Raw genomic sequence first — 17,241 nt, forward strand, 5'->3', positions numbered from 1 at the left:
TTCACTAAGAAGAGGACTGTTCTCTATCTCCATATATTTATAAACATAAATGGATGCATACTCATTTAGCTTTGATGAGAATAATGAGAATAATTCAAGCATATGCATTATTCCCCCAGCTTTTTCAAAAGGAAAGGGTAGCTTATATATTTCACAGCATTTCTCCCCTTTCACTAGAACTAAAATACCTTTCATAGATGTTGAGCTCTTTTTAGAGAGAAAATAAGGCTTGACAGAACACTGAAACAATACTAATGGAAAAAGCTAAAATTCAACTCAGGGCCCCAAATCTAGACAGAGAGAGCATTCCTTTTGCTCCACTGGTTAAAAACCATAATTTATTCCCAAGATAAGTGTGATTTTAACCCTGAAGTTCACCTCCTGAGGTCTCTGTCTTGCAGTATGATGTGAGCTCCCACAGCTGCAAAGGAACCTCTCAAAGGTTAAAAGACCCTGAGCAGGACTTGCAAGGCTTAACCTGTGATTTCCCCTTGGCACAAGAAGAGACGTGGAAATGTGGGAAACGACCGCAGGAGGACAAATGACCTCTCCAGCAGTTTGTATTACCAGGGACATGAAAATTGTCAAGCGCGGCCTGTCATGGGGACAGAGAGTTGGGGAACATCCTAAAGGATGCTCCGGGAAACCAAGAGAGCTCAGGAGAACGCAGGGAGTTAGCAAGGTTCTCACTATGACCAGAGGCGACAGATATAAATATACAGTACAGACTGGAGCAGACTTAGAATACAGGCTTTACACAACGTGTTTTGGCAGCCAGTACCAGGGAGAGAATGTTTAAAGGGGCTCTTTTGCCTTGCCCTTCGCTCCTAGTGCTTCCAGGTGCGGCATTTCCTGTAGGTACAAGTGCCATTTAAACAGCAGCTCACGGGGCCGGCCCTGCCCGGTCCCCGCAGGCAGCGGCACCTCCAGGCAAAGCCCACACGGGGAGAGCCGGGGCTCCGCCGCCTCTCCCGGGGACAGCCCCGGCCCCGCCCGGGCCGCGCCACCCACCTCCGCCGAGCTCGGGCACCGTCAGGTCCCGCTCACGGCTGTCCATTTTCTTCAGGTACTGGTAGACCAGGTTCTCCTTCTCCTGGGCAGTGTCAGCGTCGAGCAGCGCGTACTCGAGCTGTGTCTGGGCGGGCAGGAGCCCCGCCAGCCCGCCCGCCGCCATCGCCTCACCCGGGCGCTGTTTACCGGCCTGGCGCTTCACCGCCGCACATTCGGCACCGCCCGCGGCGCCAGGGCGGAAAACCGCGACTGAAAAAGAAAAAAAAGCACAAAGCACAGACACTCAATAACTCGTCTGTCTTAAAGCTGGACCTCCTCACTTATTCGCTGTTTTTACGTATCCTTGGTATCCACAGCAGCACATTCCCAGAGGGAGCCCACGGTGGCGATTCCCGCGCGGCAGATTCAGCACAGCCCGTGTTTCCCGCCGGGCTGCTTCAGCGTTTTTAAGATGTAAAAATTGAGTAGCACCGGGAAAAGTCGAAAACAAGCTCCAGTAATTTAAACTGTGGCATTTAGGCTTTTTTGGGGGGCATATAATGGGAGACGCGGAGAAATTGAGAGGCAGCCGCGGTGACGAATCTGCGGAAGCGAATGCACGGCCGCTGCGGGAAACGGGCGAGGAGGCGGCAGCCGCGGAATCGGCGGGATCCGGACATCCCGGGGAGCATCCCGGGACATTCGGGGGCACCGGGACATCCCTGGGAGCATCCCGGACACTCGGGGGCATCCCAGCGAACATCCCGGACACTCCGGGGCACCGGGACATTCCAGGGAGCATCCCGGACACTCGGAGGTACCGGAACACACCGTGGAGCAGCACCGGGACCCTCTGGAGGAGCATCACATCCCCCCTCACTCCTGGAGGACGCTCAGGAGGAGCATCCCGGGACACCTCCACAACGATCCCGTAGCTGAATTCTTCATCGTTTTGTTTGAAAATCTTCCCGCTCGGGCAGGAATCTTTAAAATCTTCCTGTCCCCGCCGAGGCCGAGTGGCGTTTGCGATGCCGGGGGGAAGCTGAAGGAAATGGCTCACCCTGGAAGGCTGTGCAGACTCGCACCCCGTGTGTCAGGAGAAATTGCAAATCTACAAAGAGACGCTCATTAAATTATTTTTGGGATAGGATCCACCATGCTCCTGTCCCATCAGGGACTGCTGCTTGGTTTGTGGCCCAGTGTTGCTTTTTTGACATGGCCTTCTGGAGCTTTTCCTCAGATAGTGAAGAGTGGAGGGAAGAGAAAATATATTAGCTGGAGGAAAGGCAAGTTTGGGAACTGTTGCTTAAAAGAGAGCGGAGTATTTAATGTGTTGCCATGTCTGATGATGCTTTATTGGAAGAGGACATTTGGGAGTACAAATCCATTAGGAGGCGAAAGCATCAGGGTAATTCACAGAGCACCTCTACTCCTGTGCAGGAAATAAGTGATGGCAAGGGCAGGCCAAAAAGAAAGAGAAATAGGAAAAAGAAATCCACAGAAAAAACTGATACACCTCAGAAAACCAAGCAGAGCTCACGGCCAGGTCAGGATGTGGATCAGTGTAAAGAAGACAGTAGTGTGCACTCCCAGGAAAGCGTGAGTAGCCTGGCAGAACAGAGCTCACAAAATGCAAAGCCCGTTCACGATGGATTCTGCCCCAGCTGCCAGATGCCTTTCTCTTTGCTACTTGTCCAGACACCTCAGTGGCATGTCTATGAATGTTTGGAAACTCCAGGACCCATTGAAAAAGGTATGAATAGAGTAAGAAAAAAGCCCTCAGAGAAACTTTGCAGACTTCTCACGAATCGTTGCTGCAAAGTTGGCTTTTTTTAATTCAGCTCAAAATCTGAAATGGTAGTTGGTATGACTTTTATCATGCTTTATTATGTTGTTGTCAATCGGTCCTATTTTTGTATAAAATTTTTCTTCTTTGTGAAGAACATGGACATTCAACATGAAAATCTCCTTTCAGAATCTAATCTCAAAACTCTGAGAAAGTTTCACGACTATTTATCAAGTTTTAGTATTTCGTTGAACAAACTGAATGTGCATGTTTAAGATAATGAAACCTGTTACAATTACTCCATGTCAGAAAAGAACCTTCAGGCACAAGGGTGCTACTTTTGAGATCAAGTTTCTTTCTCTGTAGATACAGATTTTATTATCGTGTATCCATGTTGATAGGTGATTTGTTCAGTTGTGTATGGACATTTGGAAGCTGAAATATGCCAATTTGCTTGAAATGTTAGCTTGTGTGCCAGTATGGTTTAGAAATTTTATAGAGAAATAGAGATTAACATTCTTTTCTCATAAGACAACTGTTTTCATTTCTGCTCTATGCAAGAGGAAAAAATTGACACATTCCAAATTCTAGTTTCATGGGGAAATACTATATCTGAAGAGATTCAGGTATCCAATTTATGTCCTTACCTCATAACTTTTGTTAAACAGCATACAGTCAGGAAACGTGAGTAAAGGCTGTTTTAGGTAATGCAACCACTCTCCTTTTTATATTTTGATAACTTTTTTCAGAACAGTGAAATATAAGTCCTTTCATGCTGATTTTGGCAGTGCTTTTAATTTAAGGCAGGTGTTTTCACACCTCATTTCCATCTTACTCCCATAATTAACAGGTGAAAAATCCTTCTTAATGCGTTTATGGGTTCACTTTAAAAGCCTGAAAAGTTAGGCTAGCAAGCTGTTAGTGGGAAGAGCTTAGGAAAGAGCTATGGATTTTTTTTCCTGGTATCTTAATACTGAATGTTTTCTTCATATAGGCAAATACACAACTTTTTTTCTTTATTAATATTTTCTTAGTGTGTAATATTAGACAACTTGAAATAGAATATCAGGTTAATTCAGAATTGAAGTTTGGTTTATTTGTTACTTATGTTTGAAATGTACTGGCTGCTTTTGGTGCTACTTCTCTTGAGCTTGTTGCTTAAATGTGAGACAGTTCTAAACAGGAAGCTGTGGTTACAGGAGTACATTATTGAAACAGGGTCAAGTATTCTTGTGGTTAGTGTGCTGCATAGCTCAGACATAGTGCTGTTTGAGCAGCAGCATTTGATTTTAGGCTGGAAGCATTCTCATTTCTCAGTGCAGAGCAAGAGGCCTTGGTAGCTTGAAAATTTCTTTCTCCTTGTGCCTTTTGTCCTCCAGCAGATGTACTTACAAGAAAAAGCTCCTAAATGTTATGTCACGTGTGATATTTATTTTACCTGTGCCGACAATACTTGCAAAGGTATTAACATTAAACCTTTGTTTAACTCTTTCCATAGAGTGTCCTGATGGTTTACTGTGCACCTCCACCATTCCATCTCACTACAAGCGTTACAGCCATTTTCTACTTGCAGCAAGCAGGGCAGGGGAGTATCTTGTGAACTCTTCAGAAACCACTGTGGAGATGAAGGTGACATGTTCTACTGCTGCAAAGCCCAGCTATTCCCCAGATTATGCAGAGGAAACCTCACGGAATGAGAAACCCTCTACTGAAATAAAGCATGTCCCAAGTGATGACTGCTCGTCAATGGTACGGAATTCAACGCAAATGAAGTCTCTAAATATAACTAGTGGGAGTATTTCCTTTTTTGCAGGTGTTGAAAAACCTCAACAGATGGAAGATAATTATTGTAAATTTGAATTTTTTGATTTTGCATCCTCTCAAAAAAGTGAAACAGGAAAAGATCTGTTTATTGAGAAAAATATGAGTCAGCCAAGTCTGCTACAGTCAGGAGTGGACTTCAATGACTGTGAAATTTCTTACTCTCCACTAAGTACATTTGAGGAAAGTGAAGAGGAAGAGGAGGAGAAAGTAAAAGTATCACAGAATAAATTATTCCAGGTGCTGAAGTCAGAAGGAGACTCTAGTTCTATGGCATTTAAAACATTTGATGGACCTCTCATACAGAGGAAGCCTCAGTATGAGCATACAAAAATGGAAAATTTCATTGCTAAAAAAACCCTCTGTGAGGAAGAAAATACACTGAACCATCTAGATCTAGATCAGCGAGGGGTGGTAGCCCGTGGGTCCTCTGTTGCTTCTAGTTGCAAGGAGGCTGAACAGCCAGAATTTATTTCCTCTGCTGGCAAAGCAGGAACCACAGAGTCAGAAGATGCTGGTGCTCGTGCTCTGGGTTCTGCATATGTGAGTTTTACTGAGACATCATCACTGCTAGACAGAGAAGGTGCTGGTTCTCGTCTGACACAGAAGAGTAATGTTTTGAGGGAGCCAAGTAGCATTTTAACTCATGCTGATAAAATGACTGCCAGTACAATTGAAAAAACAGCTTGCCAGGAGAGTTTGCAGACAGCAGTGGAGAAAAAAGGAAATCTTAGTACAGCTGCTGTGTGCTTTTCCAGTCCCATCTCTTCTAAATCAGTGTCATCTCTTTCATTAGCATCTATGAACACTAAATCCAGTCCTGCCAAAGAACTTAAACAAATGGACATTGGTGTTTTCTTTGGGTTAAAACCCAAAGCAAAGGAGGAACACAAAGGAGAGCCATGTTTGAATGAGAAAAAGCAGATATCTCCTAATGGGAGGAGGCCCAGACAGCAAAAAAGGAAGGCTGAAGGGTCTGTGGAGGATGTGGAAGCAGCTACAGAAAGTTCAACTAAAAATGAAGCCATTGCAGATGTACCTCATGGTGGCCAACGAAGGTGGAGAAAAAAATTTAAAGAATTGCCTGCTACAGGTGAAGAACCAAGTAAAAAACACTGCCCCTTCTACAAGAAAATACCAGGTGAGAGGTAACTCGGTTTTTTAGAAGTTTATTTATTTTGGCTAAGGTGTTGTGGTTTGTCCTGATTTTGGACTTTGGTGTTTTTATTCTTGATAACCACTTGCTTAAATTATTTTGAAGATGTATCTGGTTGAGACATGCTCCTAGTTCCTGAAATTAATTTTTTTGCATTGCTTCAGTTGTGCCAGAAAATAGTGCTGTCAATACCAATCATTTCTTTAACACTAAGTTAAAACAATTGAATTTAATTTTGCATTGGAAATTGAATAGTATTAGAAATATGATTTATTTCAACTATGAAAATGAAGGAAACTGAGTAGAAGAGTTTAGTTAAGAAAACACCCAAGAATTTCTCAGGGTCTCCTCACGCAATTAGGTAAATTAAAGGATAATGGTTCAGCATGTTAAAAAACCTCAGATGCTCACACCACTGAAGTTAGTTTTGAGTCTGGTACCTCTCAAACATTTTGAGGGGTTTTTGGTTAGGGATTTTTTGCTTAGATCAGACTGCTATGGTTTTTTTGACTTTAACTTCTAGCCTCAATTAAGTGTAACTATTTTCAGTTCTCCTAGAAGATCTGGGAAATCTGTGTAAGAAAAAATGAAAAACAGAAAAAAATGAGTGCCACCAGCTAAATTAGTTCTGTGTACAGTTTGGTGGTTTTAAGAAAGTATAACCCAATGGAAAAGGACTGTTAATCAGTTTGTTTGCATTTAAAAAGAGGTATTTGCAGAGGGAAGGGTTGTCTTCTATACATCTCTCTTTATGTAACATCTTTATGCAAACACTGAAAGCATGTGATGCCAAGTCAGGCATGTTTCATCTCAGCAGATAGATTTTAAGACCCCAGGTTGCTTGCTTAATAATTGTTATTGCATGCTTTAAGAGAAAGATTAAATTTAGAATAATTGAAGAATTGCAGTTTGATTGCAAAATACAATTCTGTTAAGTTGCAGTTACTGTTCTGTGTTAAGATATTGGTATTAGAATTCAATCTATGTGAAATTTCAAAAATACCAGTTGAATGCAGATAAATGCGTCTTATTTTCTTAACCAGCTGCCATCTGTATAAGAGGGAAGCTGAACAACATATTTGGGAGGTCTTTGAAAGTATTTGTGAACACTTTGTGAAATTTTTATTTTAGTAAGTGAAAAATCTCTTCTTGTTACTGTTGACTGGTACACAAAACAGGTTAATCTGTGGATGGCTCCTTCAGTTGTATGCAGAGTAACTATTACCTTTTAGTTGGGAAGAAAGAAAGAAAGAAAACAGAAGCAACTTCTGATTAAAAACTGGTTCTGAACTATGCATGTTTACTGTCTGGCTTCTCTTTCCTCTTTGCTGTAGGAACTGGTTTTACAGTTGATGCCTTCCGGTATGGAGAAATTGAAGGCTGCACAGCTTATTTCCTTACTCATTTTCACTCTGACCACTACTGTGGACTTACAAAAAACTTCAGGTTTCCAATCTACTGTAATAAGGTAAGGTTTTTCAAGATTGCTAGATACCATCATGTGCAGCTGTAACCACTTTTGTACTGATGGAAGTAAACAGAAGATCAGTGGTTCCTTTATTTGGGTCAGTGGATATGTACATGGGAAAGTGCATTTTGTTTCTGAGAAAACCTTCCCTTATTTGACTGATCAAGAGAATTAGTAAAACTTCCCTGACTAGCTCCCATGAAAAAAAAAATCAAGTTTAGAAAGGCTCTCTAGAGGTCACATAGAGTCTCCTGCACAATGTGGGTCTACCTTCAAAGTTAGATCAGACTGCAGGGAGTCTTTTGTCAGTCAAATTCTGAACATAGGCCAGATTTTACTGTCTTCTTGCAGCCTGTTGCAGTCCTTGCCTTTTCTGGTGGTTTTTCCCCTAATAATACATTTGAAATTTCTGGTTTAGCAATTTGACATTGTAGCTGGGTTTTTGGTTTTTTTTGTGTGCATCATGGGGAATCTGGCTCAATTTTTTTCTGTAAGCATTCCAGTGATGGACATCTGAAATAGATTCTGCATGAATCATCTCTTTTCCATGTCAAGGAAATGGAATTATTTTAGATTGATGCTTTGTGTCCTGTACAATGTGGCTGCTGAATGGCCACGACTGCCATTAGCTGTTGTATTTCTAACCAGCTCTTCTTTACTTGTAACATGGTAGGGCACCTTGCCTAATCAGCACATCCAGAGTTTGCATCAAAAAAACTATTTATGATTCATTCTGGAAGTTTCCTGAAATGCTTGTGTCCTGTGTTGCCCATGCAGTTGGAGTGACTTTAGTCCTCCATGATAAGATCTGGGGGCCTGTTACCTGGAAGCTTCTTCACTTGTTTAAAGAAGGTTTTACCCACCTCTTCCTCATGACTTGATAGTCTGCAACAGATCTTCTTCCCCCTTGCTTGCCTCCTTTCTGATTCTAATCCATAGCCTGTTGACAGGCTTTTAAAAGTTTGCTATCCAAAGACAGCTTTTCTCAATTTGCTTTTTGGGAAATAAATCCTGCTGAAAGGCTTGATTATACCTAGGGCCTTACAGTTTCTCTCTAAGCCAGACTGGCTTTGAGAGCTTTTGTTTCTAAAACAAACACTGCTTCTTTTAGATTTTGTTCCTGTTTTAAATCCTTTCTGTGTTCCAGGTAACTGGCAATCTGGTGAAGAGCAAACTCCGAGTCCAGGAGCAGTATGTCCACGTGCTGCCGATGGACACGCAGTGCATGGTCGATGGGATCAAAGTGTTGTTGCTTGATGCCAATCAGTAGGTATCCCTTCATTTCTTGTGGAGAACTTCTTACAGGTAGTTAGCTTTTGAAATAGGTGAGTTATCTTCAAAAATGAAACAGGCTTTTTTGAATTTAATTAAGTTGGTTTTGTGTACATTGTGTTAACCACATGTAGTTCCATAATTTTTATGTTTATTGAGAGGTTGAATGATTTTGTAGTGGTCTGGATGCTTTCTGGATTTGGTGTCTGGTTTGGGACCTAGTAGATTTGATTATCAGATACATTAGGTTTCTGTAGCTGGAACTGATGATAGGGGAAATCCTGAGCTAAAGAAAAATGAGGTACTTTGGATCCTGTGAGAGACAGAACCTAGGTAACATTCTGAAAATTGAACTTTGAAGAAAAGGCTGTTGAAATCTGGACTGAATACTGATTTTTGTGATACAGGGTGAGATTTTGTCTGTTAGACTGGCACTATGTGGTAATGCTGGATTTAAAGTTCAGTAGCAGTTGACTTTCAGTCCTGTGCTCTTGTTGTTCTGTCTCTTGGTACTTTTTTGGCTGTGGTCTAGAGGAAGACTCCCTTCCCTACAGTACATATACTGAAATGCAGGACTGTGTCACAACTGCTTTGTACATTGCTTAGTGTAGGATGTGTTTATGCTTGGAGTGATAAAACTGCATGAAGTCCTCTGAGAACTCTCTCTAGGAATGAAGGAAGCCTTGTTGCTTATGTAAGTTGTATACTTCTTATTTTTCCTGTTTGTCCCTCCGATTCTCCACTTCAATTTAAAAGCCTTACTCAGCTACAAGTTCAGCTCCATGAAGAGTTCACCAATTCTGTTATGTTAACTGTGTTTCATGGCAGTTTTTCTTTTTTTTGAGATTTCATATACCCTTTGCAGATGACTGGTATCTAAATAGTCCCACTCAGGTTTTCCAGTCTGAGCTCTTGCCCTTCAGAGCACTTTGGCAAGCAACTGCAGAAGGCATGATGGGTTCACTGTCACCAGTAAGGGAGTTGTATTTATCAACAGGGAGTTCTGGATTTAGGACAGCATTTAAAATCTGCAAACTGAATTTAAAAGAAAGTGCTCCAGTAAGTCCCTCAGGAAGGAAGATGAGTCTGCAGCAATACAATTCTGTTTCTCTTGGACAAGAATGCTGCTTCTCTTTGGTATGCTTGTGTGTGGCCATAGGCTTACCTGCAGAATTCCTTTAGAAATCAGGAATTTCTAGCTAAATTAGTCTGCATCGTAGCTATGATTTAAAATGCTACTCTGCACATGTTTCTACTACTGAAGGGTAGTCTATCTGCTAAAGTAGTTTATCAATATAGAGAGCTGACATAATTGTGGTTTTTTGGGTTTTTTTTTGTTTGTTTCAGTTGTCCAGGTGCAACAATGATCCTTTTCTACCTGCCAAGTGGAGCTGTTATTCTGCACACAGGGGATTTCAGAGCAGACCCTTCCATGGAGCGCTACCCTGCTCTGATGGGCCAGAAAGTTCACACTCTTTACCTTGATACCACGTAAGTTGTCTGGAAGTGGATTTTTTTGTTGCTGTTAATCTTAGTCTTTTCAGTTTAGTAAGGCTTTATACAAACCAAATAAATGAAAATGTAAATGACATTGCTGTGGTAACACTTTTTAGTTCTATTTAGTGTTGAATAAAAGCAGATATTTATTAAGATCCATGTATGTGTCATTTGTTCATTGGTTAAGTTGTTACATTAGAGAATGAAAGTGGGTGGTGGAAAAGATGCTGAAATATTTACTCAGACCACTGTTTAGATTTTTTCATTATTATTATTTATAAGTGGTATTAAATTCTGGGTGTCAAAACTCATACATTCAATGTTCTGCTCTAAAACAAGAGGTCTGTGGAACAGTAATGTTCAGTGGATTCAACTCTTATGAAAAGAGGTGTGAAGGAATTCAAAGGTGAAAGAATGCCAAAAAGCTGAATCAGTTTTGGGGATTTTCATTAGACCTTTCTCTGATTCATGTATTTAAAATTGTTTTTGTGTGAATTATGACTAATGCCCAGCTGCAGACTTTTATTTCTGTTCCATGTGTTTCTGTGAATGAGTAATGATTTATATTATGGTTTGCGTGTATGACAAAAAATAGATGTAAGGATATAATCAGGACGTGATACAGATATCTAGCTTGCAAGAGCATTTGGTATTTATGAAGAAGAAAATGTAGAATTCAGTGTCAGAGTGAATAGTTGTAGAGAAAATATTATCAGTGTAATATTTGTTGCAACAATTTGGTCACCTCAGTGTTTCTAATAGACTGTGATTATATAGAAGAATAATGTCTTTTTCACTGACTGTGTACATGGAGTTTTGAGTGCCTTCATGGTAATTTCAGATGAATTTTATCTTTTATAACAAAGTGATATATTTTGTTTCCATGCCCCAGATACTGTAGCCCTGAGTACACTTTTCCTTCACAACAAGAGGTTATCCAGTTTGCTGTTAACATTGCCTTTGAGACAGTGACTTTAAACCCACGAACTCTAGTTGTCTGTGGCACTTACTCCATTGGTAAAGAGAAAGTCTTCTTAGGTATGTAAAAGAAGTATATTAAATCAAATAACTAATTTAATACATAATTATATAATAATGAAGCCACAAGGCAGCTTTATTGAAGATATGAAAGGTTGTTTAGTCTGAATGTTCAGATATTGTGTAAAGAAATTAAATGTATTTAATAATCCTCCTGCTATTTTTTTAGTTTTCTAATCATCAAGTTTTAACTGTCTGGAAGAAATAGTGTTCTACTGTGTTTACAGCCTGCCCCCCACACTGAATATACATGTGGCCCATTTAGATACTAACTGTATGAACCTCCTTAATTGATTGTGGTGAGAAAATTGCTAAGGGTGATGAAAAAAACTAAATAAATGAGGTCTTTATGACATTTTTTTGTTAATAATTTCATGCTGTGAAGAAACAGCAAAGGGATGTTATTCTTAGACTTCTATTTTGAATTTTTCCTTCCAGTTTATATTATTTATCTTTTCTGACTAAATGAAGATCTTGTGTGCTACGCTTCACTCAGTTACAGCACCAGGAGCCAACATGATTGCCCAAATATCTGCTTCAGAGCAGGCAGATGTGTACCATTTGTGCTTTTGTGTATATACAAAATCATCAATACAAGACCTACTCTCACTGAAATCTAGTCTGTCTTCAGTGTGGGCTGTATATCACATATTCCAAAACTGGAATGTTTCTGATGTCTTTGGAATAAATACCAGCTCACCTCAGTAACATTCTACCAAAGAAATGTGACTTAGAATTTATCAAGATACTTTTCCTTTGTTTTCAATCTGTCATACAAAATTCTGCTGCTAAAATGTGGGGGACAAATGTTTTTAGCACCCATTAGGATTCTCTTAATGTCAGAATACAAAACACTATATCCTGTTGAATATGTATTTCTTTTCTAATAGTCAAAATTATCTTGTACAATAATCAGGACTATCTCCAAAACAAGCCAAAAAAGAACTCTTACAATTTTCTTTATCTGATTTCTTCCTAATGAATCCTAAAGCAATTGCTGAAGTTCTGGGCTCAAAAGCAAGCATGTCCCGTGACAAGTACAAAACCCTGCAGTGCTTGGAGTCAGAAGCTGTTAATTCCCTCATCAGCGTGGACTGGAAGGGTACTTTGCTTCATGTTCTTCCCATGATGCAAATAAATTTTAAGGTAAGTTCAGAAAATGGACTCTGTTGATGAACCTGCTAGTAGAATTCTCTTGGCTCCTCCCAACCAGTGCTGTGTTTGGTGCTTTTTAACCTCTTGTCAGATCATATTTATTTATTGGAGCTTTGACATGTAGCAATACATTGAAAATGAAATGCAATTAAACATTAATAACTTCTCCAAACATGATGATGTGCTTGTACAAGATAAGGTGAGGCTTGTTCAAAGACCTGCTCTTTGCAGGCCTTTTTGAAGTAGATTTATGTAATGACTGCCTGATCTGTCCTCTTAGCAATTAATATATTGTGATATGGAGTTCCTGTTTTCAGCCTTTTACCTGGTCCAGTGTAGGAAAAGTCTAAAAGGATTTTATGCCTGTGAACCTCTGTTTGGAGGCAGCCTATGAGCATGGCTAGCTACCAGTTCTCTAGTATTTGTCACAAAAGCAAGTAAACCAGTGAATTTTAAAACATTATTTCATCTAGGTTGATTTCAAATGTACATTTGGTTGAGACCTGCATTTTTGTTGTTGAGCATTTTTTCTGGGGAATTTCGTAGTTTGGAAAGTTGACTAATTCCTAGGTTATTCTAAATAGATTACAAAATAGTTAGGGGCAGTAAGGTAAATCAGCAGGCTCTAGATTAAAGGTAACCTGGAAGAAAGTAAAAGATCAGTGGTTGTTTATGCCTTACAGGCTTGGATTCGTTTTCCTGTTTTGCTTCAGGCCTGCTGTGCCATCTCAAGCAAATCCTTCAGAGCAAGATGGTATTTAGCTGCAGGACTAGTCAAGGTCAGAGTTGACCTAAAAAGGAGTAAAAAAGGCTATATGGTTTGGATGGAGCTGCAGGAGATGGAACTTAGTATCTTAATGCTTTAACTTTTTTCCATGATGTTTTCTGTGGTGGAGCAGAAAATGAGTAATGGAAATATGTATGGATTTATTTTTAGTGTGGTGTGTTGTCTTAAACAGTACCTTATTTTAGTTTCTTCTGCAGATTTCTGGGTTGCTAAGTCACCTGTCCCAGCATGCATGGATACTGACACAGCTGGACTTTCAGTGGGTGGTTCAACCCTCAAGGGCAGCTTTGCTTCCCAGAGGGAGGCAGTTGTGTCATGCAGGGTCTCACCTCTGAGATCAGGAGGCTCTGGACAAATCTACAGTGTGACAAAAGCCATGCCTGGACCCTGAAAAGGGCCAGGAAAGATGAAAGGCACAAGATCTAGTGGGTCAGAGTCCCAGTCTGACAGCAGGACCCTCTGTGCTGGGGCTGTGCCCTCAGGTGTGGAGTCGAGTGTGCTCTTGTGCCATCATCAGTGATGTTGTGCCCGTGTAAGCTGGGGACACTCCCAGGGTGCCAAACTGCCAATGAGGCTGCTCCTAGAGGAGTGCCTGGGTGGAATGTACCGTCAGTAAAATGTGGAGAATTTTAAATGCTTAAAGATGAGCTCATATGATTATTTATCTTACTTCTGGATTTGATCTATATTAAGAAAATACAAAAAAACCCCACCCCAGAGATGTGGTACTTCACTGCAGTATTTGGTTTTACCTCACTAAAATACAGGGATTGCTGTATGTGCTGACAAATGGCTGTTCTTGAAAAAGCCAGATGAGTTTAAATGGTGTTAGGGCTGGTGGTAAATTAAATATTTAATCATATTTGAGTCTTTTTCTGCCTTATGGAATCTGTTTGTGTATGCTGCTGACTTTAGCGACACTCTGAGTATCAGGCTGTCATGGTGATTGAAGGAGGTTGGTGTAGCAGTGAAATATACTTTCCCTTCAAAAGGATGAAGGTTTAGAACAGTGTTGGCTAAAGCAATAAAAGAAGAAATTGGAATGTGTATTTAAAATGGACTTGCTATAGGCAAATGCTGTAGTCATTTGTTTTGGAGAAGGAGGCCATCTTTTCCAAAAATGCATGTATGGTTCTTTTGCAACAAACAGTTTTTTGTTACTCAAAAACTGAGGCTTTTGGCTAATTTCACTATGCAGTGGAAGATTTCCAGGGAACTGAGTTCTGTGGGTCTGTGAATCTTCCACGTTGTTTAACTCAGCAAGGTCTTGTACTGGCATTGAGGTGAGACTTTCAGAAGTGCTTGTGATTGAAATGCACAAATAATTTTTTTATAAGATTGAAATTACATCCTTAGTGTGAATGTTACACACTTGATTGATAACAAAATTTAAAAGCAGATTAGCATTGTTAATATAATAATCATTGCATTTGAAGTCCTATATTTAGATTTCATTAGAGCAAGGGGAGCAAATATATGAATAATTACCTTAATCTGTGTTAATCCTCCCAAAATGAAGTGTGAAGGAGAATTAGACTGCTATAGTTATAGCTTTAATCAAGTGAGGACTGAACATTCACAGTGTATTCAAAGTCATAGCAGTGAGCCATAATTCCTGTTGCTAAATGAAATGTCTGCTGTGGTAGGGTTTTTAAAAATTCTTTTATGTACCTGGTTTGATGGATTCTATATGTTGCTGCTGGACATTGTACTGAAGATGTTGTTAAAGACTTTTTCTTAAAGGGCACTTTTCTGCTGCCTTGTTTTATAGTTGTCGAGTGTCTGACAGGCTGGGTAACGTTCTATCACAGCTTGTCTATCCCCCTCTACCCTTCTTTTTAATCTGTTCTTATTTTGTATTCCTCTCTCTCCTGCTAATATAAAGTTTATGATTTTGAGTTCTGTAACCTTGTAGGGCTTTCAAATTAGGAATTTGCCTGTAAGATTTTATACAGGACGCATGAAATTGATTTTCTATTTTTAACTTGAAGTAATACTGACTTTGGTGTATCCAGGAATAGGATTGTACATACTTGGAAACTTTTTCAAGGTAATTTTCTTTTTTGAGAAGGTGATAGGTGGTTTCCTTCCTGTCTTGGAGAGGTGGTAAAAGATAGTTCAGTGCTCAGAGCAATACTCAGCTCATGCTGGCTTGCTGTAAGTTTTTTGGGGTAGGTTAATTGACTTTGGCTACTTCTGGGTATAAGCAGGTGTCAGGACCTCTGTGACACTGCAAATTAACCAGATTATTTTGCACTGAAGCAGAATTTCACCGTCTTCTATCTCCACTCAGCTGCTGACCTCTAGTTTAGAAGCAGAAATGAATGATTTGTGGAGCAAAATTTTTAAGGAGGTGTGATTATTCCTTATGTGTTCTAATCTGTAATGCATAGCTGTTCATATGTGCCTAATTCAGATGAAGAAATTGAGATCCTAAGGAGCAAGTTGTTTTGCAAATGTCAGTATTTATCATTAATAATTTCAAGGTAGATGATCATTAAAATAAAAAAATACCAGCACATGAAAATAAAATGTAGTCTAAAGCCTCTCCATCATGAAATGGTCAACCTTTTAGTCTAATTAGCTATTTAATGGGATTAATTATATGCTATATTTTTTTTCCACAGGGCTTGCAAGATCACTTGAATAGGTTTTCTGAGAATTTTGATCAAATTCTGGCTTTCAAACCTACGGGGTGGACCTACTCTGATTCATGCCTTTCTCTGGAGGATATCAAGCCTCAGACAAGAGGGAAAATCACTATATATGGTATGAGTGGCAAAGATTCAGTGCATTTAGCTTTGTGTGGATGCTTTCCCTATTTTTATTCTGGAAACTCCTACTGATTTTTGTAACTGCTGCTTTTTTTGGTAACTCATTGAAAAACTGAACAGATCTTTTCAGGAGAGATCTGTGAAATAAGTAATCAAGAACACCATAAATGCAGATTTTTGCATACATTTTGCACCTGTCCTTGACATGCAAATAAAGATTTTCATATGATACAGGTAGAGACTTCAGGGATGGAATCTTGGCCTGACTCATGCTGTTGGCAGTGTAGTTCCAGAGCTAAGATTTTATTCTGTCTTTTGCTTGTCTCTGAGAGTATGTCTTCCTATCAGTTCTTATTGGTGGGTGGAGCTAAATCCCTTACCATTCCTTTAACCAGGGCATTGATGTTTCTTAGTTTGCTCTCATGAATGACTTGGTGACTTAATGCAAGGCAGTTTTCCTAGAAGGGAAAACTGGAGGGGGGAAAGGGGTGTAGGCTAAGTTTCACCTTAGCTATAAACTTTAGATCCAAATAGGAATTGAAAAAACCCTTTTATCTAAAGTTTTTCTTAGCTGTAAGGCTTGGAGGAAGCTAAGCAGACTGACAGATGGCTGTGATTTGTTTTCATTTCAGGGATTCCTTACAGTGAGCACAGCAGTTACCTGGAAATGAAGCGTTTTGTTCAGTGGTTGAAGCCACAGAAAATCATCCCCACTGTAAATGCTGGTGACTGGAGAGACAGAAGCTTGATGGAAATGCATTTCAGGGACTGGATGACCGAGGGCAATAGGCATAAATAAATATAAGGAAGAATGTATATTTCAAAGGAAGTAGGCTAGAATGGAAATTGAGTTCCTATAACTTTTATTTATTTCCCTTTTCCACGAATCTTTCTTTAGGGAGGACTAAACTGCCATTCCTTGAAGAAACATAAATTTGGGGAAAGAAAAAAGGCACCTTTCTAGTGTTTCTATTACTTGTGTTTCTACTGCTTCTTTTTTTCCCCCATAACTTACCATATTTGCAAATGTTCTTATTTTAGGTTATTTTTATCTTACTCCTTTTCTCCTCTTCTTAATTTTCCTCAGGTTGTGGAGATGCTCAGATGTGTAATGCTGGGGATTAAACAGTCTCCAGGGTAATTTCTGAAAATAAGTTATTGTAATAAATGAAACAATACCAAGCTTTTGTCACATGCTGTCAACTCAGGCTTCAGAGAAGCTCATTTCATGAGGCAGAACTGACTGTTGTGACTTAAATCTTGTCAAAAAAACAAAAACTTAACTTGTGAGAGAGTATTGAGTTGGGCTCCTGCAGCATATGTACTTTTAGACAATTGTTTACAAAAGACATTTCTATATTCTGCTCAAGATTTTCTGGAGATTTTTTTGTGATCTTTTTTAAAATAAAAAATGAAACTTATGCCTTTTTGTTCTTTCTGAGCAAAATGCATTTCCTTTCAGTGCCAGAGTTGCTAACCTGAACAACCTGTCTGCAC

At 39.7% G+C, this 17,241-nt stretch overlaps 2 protein-coding genes across 11 annotated transcripts in view; one reads left to right on the forward strand and one right to left on the reverse strand.

The window, feature by feature from the left end:
• NHLRC2 (NHL repeat containing 2) overlaps positions 1 to 1,423 on the reverse strand; it is a 32,516-nt gene extending 31,093 nt beyond the window's left edge. For 4 of the 5 annotated variants that reach the window (XR_015290181.1, XR_015290180.1, XR_015290179.1 and 1 more), the window contains exon 1: positions 1,012 to 1,423. Coding sequence is in view for 1 of the 5 variants with exons in the window: in XM_086900945.1 (XP_086757071.1) it covers positions 1,012 to 1,174 (163 nt within the window). In the remaining 4 variants the exon portion in view is untranslated. The remainder of the gene's footprint in view (positions 1 to 1,011) is intronic. The other variant, XM_086900945.1, reaches the window with a different exon arrangement.
• On the forward strand, positions 1,336 to 17,165 carry DCLRE1A (DNA cross-link repair 1A). Of its 6 annotated transcripts, none has more exons than XM_023929875.2 (9): positions 1,336 to 2,743; positions 4,275 to 5,738; positions 7,088 to 7,221; positions 8,369 to 8,487; positions 9,841 to 9,984; positions 10,883 to 11,028; positions 12,020 to 12,174; positions 15,598 to 15,739; positions 16,377 to 17,165. In XM_023929875.2, exons 1-9 carry the CDS (start codon positions 2,329 to 2,331, stop codon positions 16,541 to 16,543), a joined length of 2,886 nt encoding a protein of 961 aa, XP_023785643.2. In that variant the 5' UTR covers positions 1,336 to 2,328; the 3' UTR covers positions 16,544 to 17,165. The 6 variants fall into 6 exon arrangements, with proteins under 6 accessions (XP_023785643.2, XP_023785644.2, XP_086757067.1 ...); XM_023929876.2 differs by lacking the exon at positions 1,336 to 2,743 and adding an exon at positions 3,625 to 3,770; XM_086900941.1 differs by lacking the exon at positions 1,336 to 2,743 and adding an exon at positions 3,643 to 3,845.
• The last annotated feature ends 76 nt before the right edge of the window (positions 17,166 to 17,241 follow it).

This window comes from Cyanistes caeruleus, chromosome 8 (assembly GCF_971803275.1).
Source record: "Cyanistes caeruleus chromosome 8, bCyaCae1.hap1.1, whole genome shotgun sequence".
Taxonomy (NCBI): Eukaryota; Metazoa; Chordata; class Aves; order Passeriformes; family Paridae; genus Cyanistes; species Cyanistes caeruleus.

What these genes read in the sequence shown, in the direction of transcription:
- DCLRE1A (XM_023929875.2), top strand. Translation starts at nt 2,329, where the DNA reads ATGTCTGATGATGCTTTATTGGAAGAGGACATTTGGGAGTACAAATCC. An exon ending in TCCAGGACCCATTGAAAAAG is followed by an intron (nt 2,744 to 4,274) that starts GTATGAATAGAG and finishes CTCTTTCCATAG; the next exon opens with AGTGTCCTGATGGTTTACTG. An exon ending in TTGTTGCTTGATGCCAATCA is followed by an intron (nt 8,488 to 9,840) that starts GTAGGTATCCCT and finishes TGTTTGTTTCAG; the next exon opens with TTGTCCAGGTGCAACAATGA.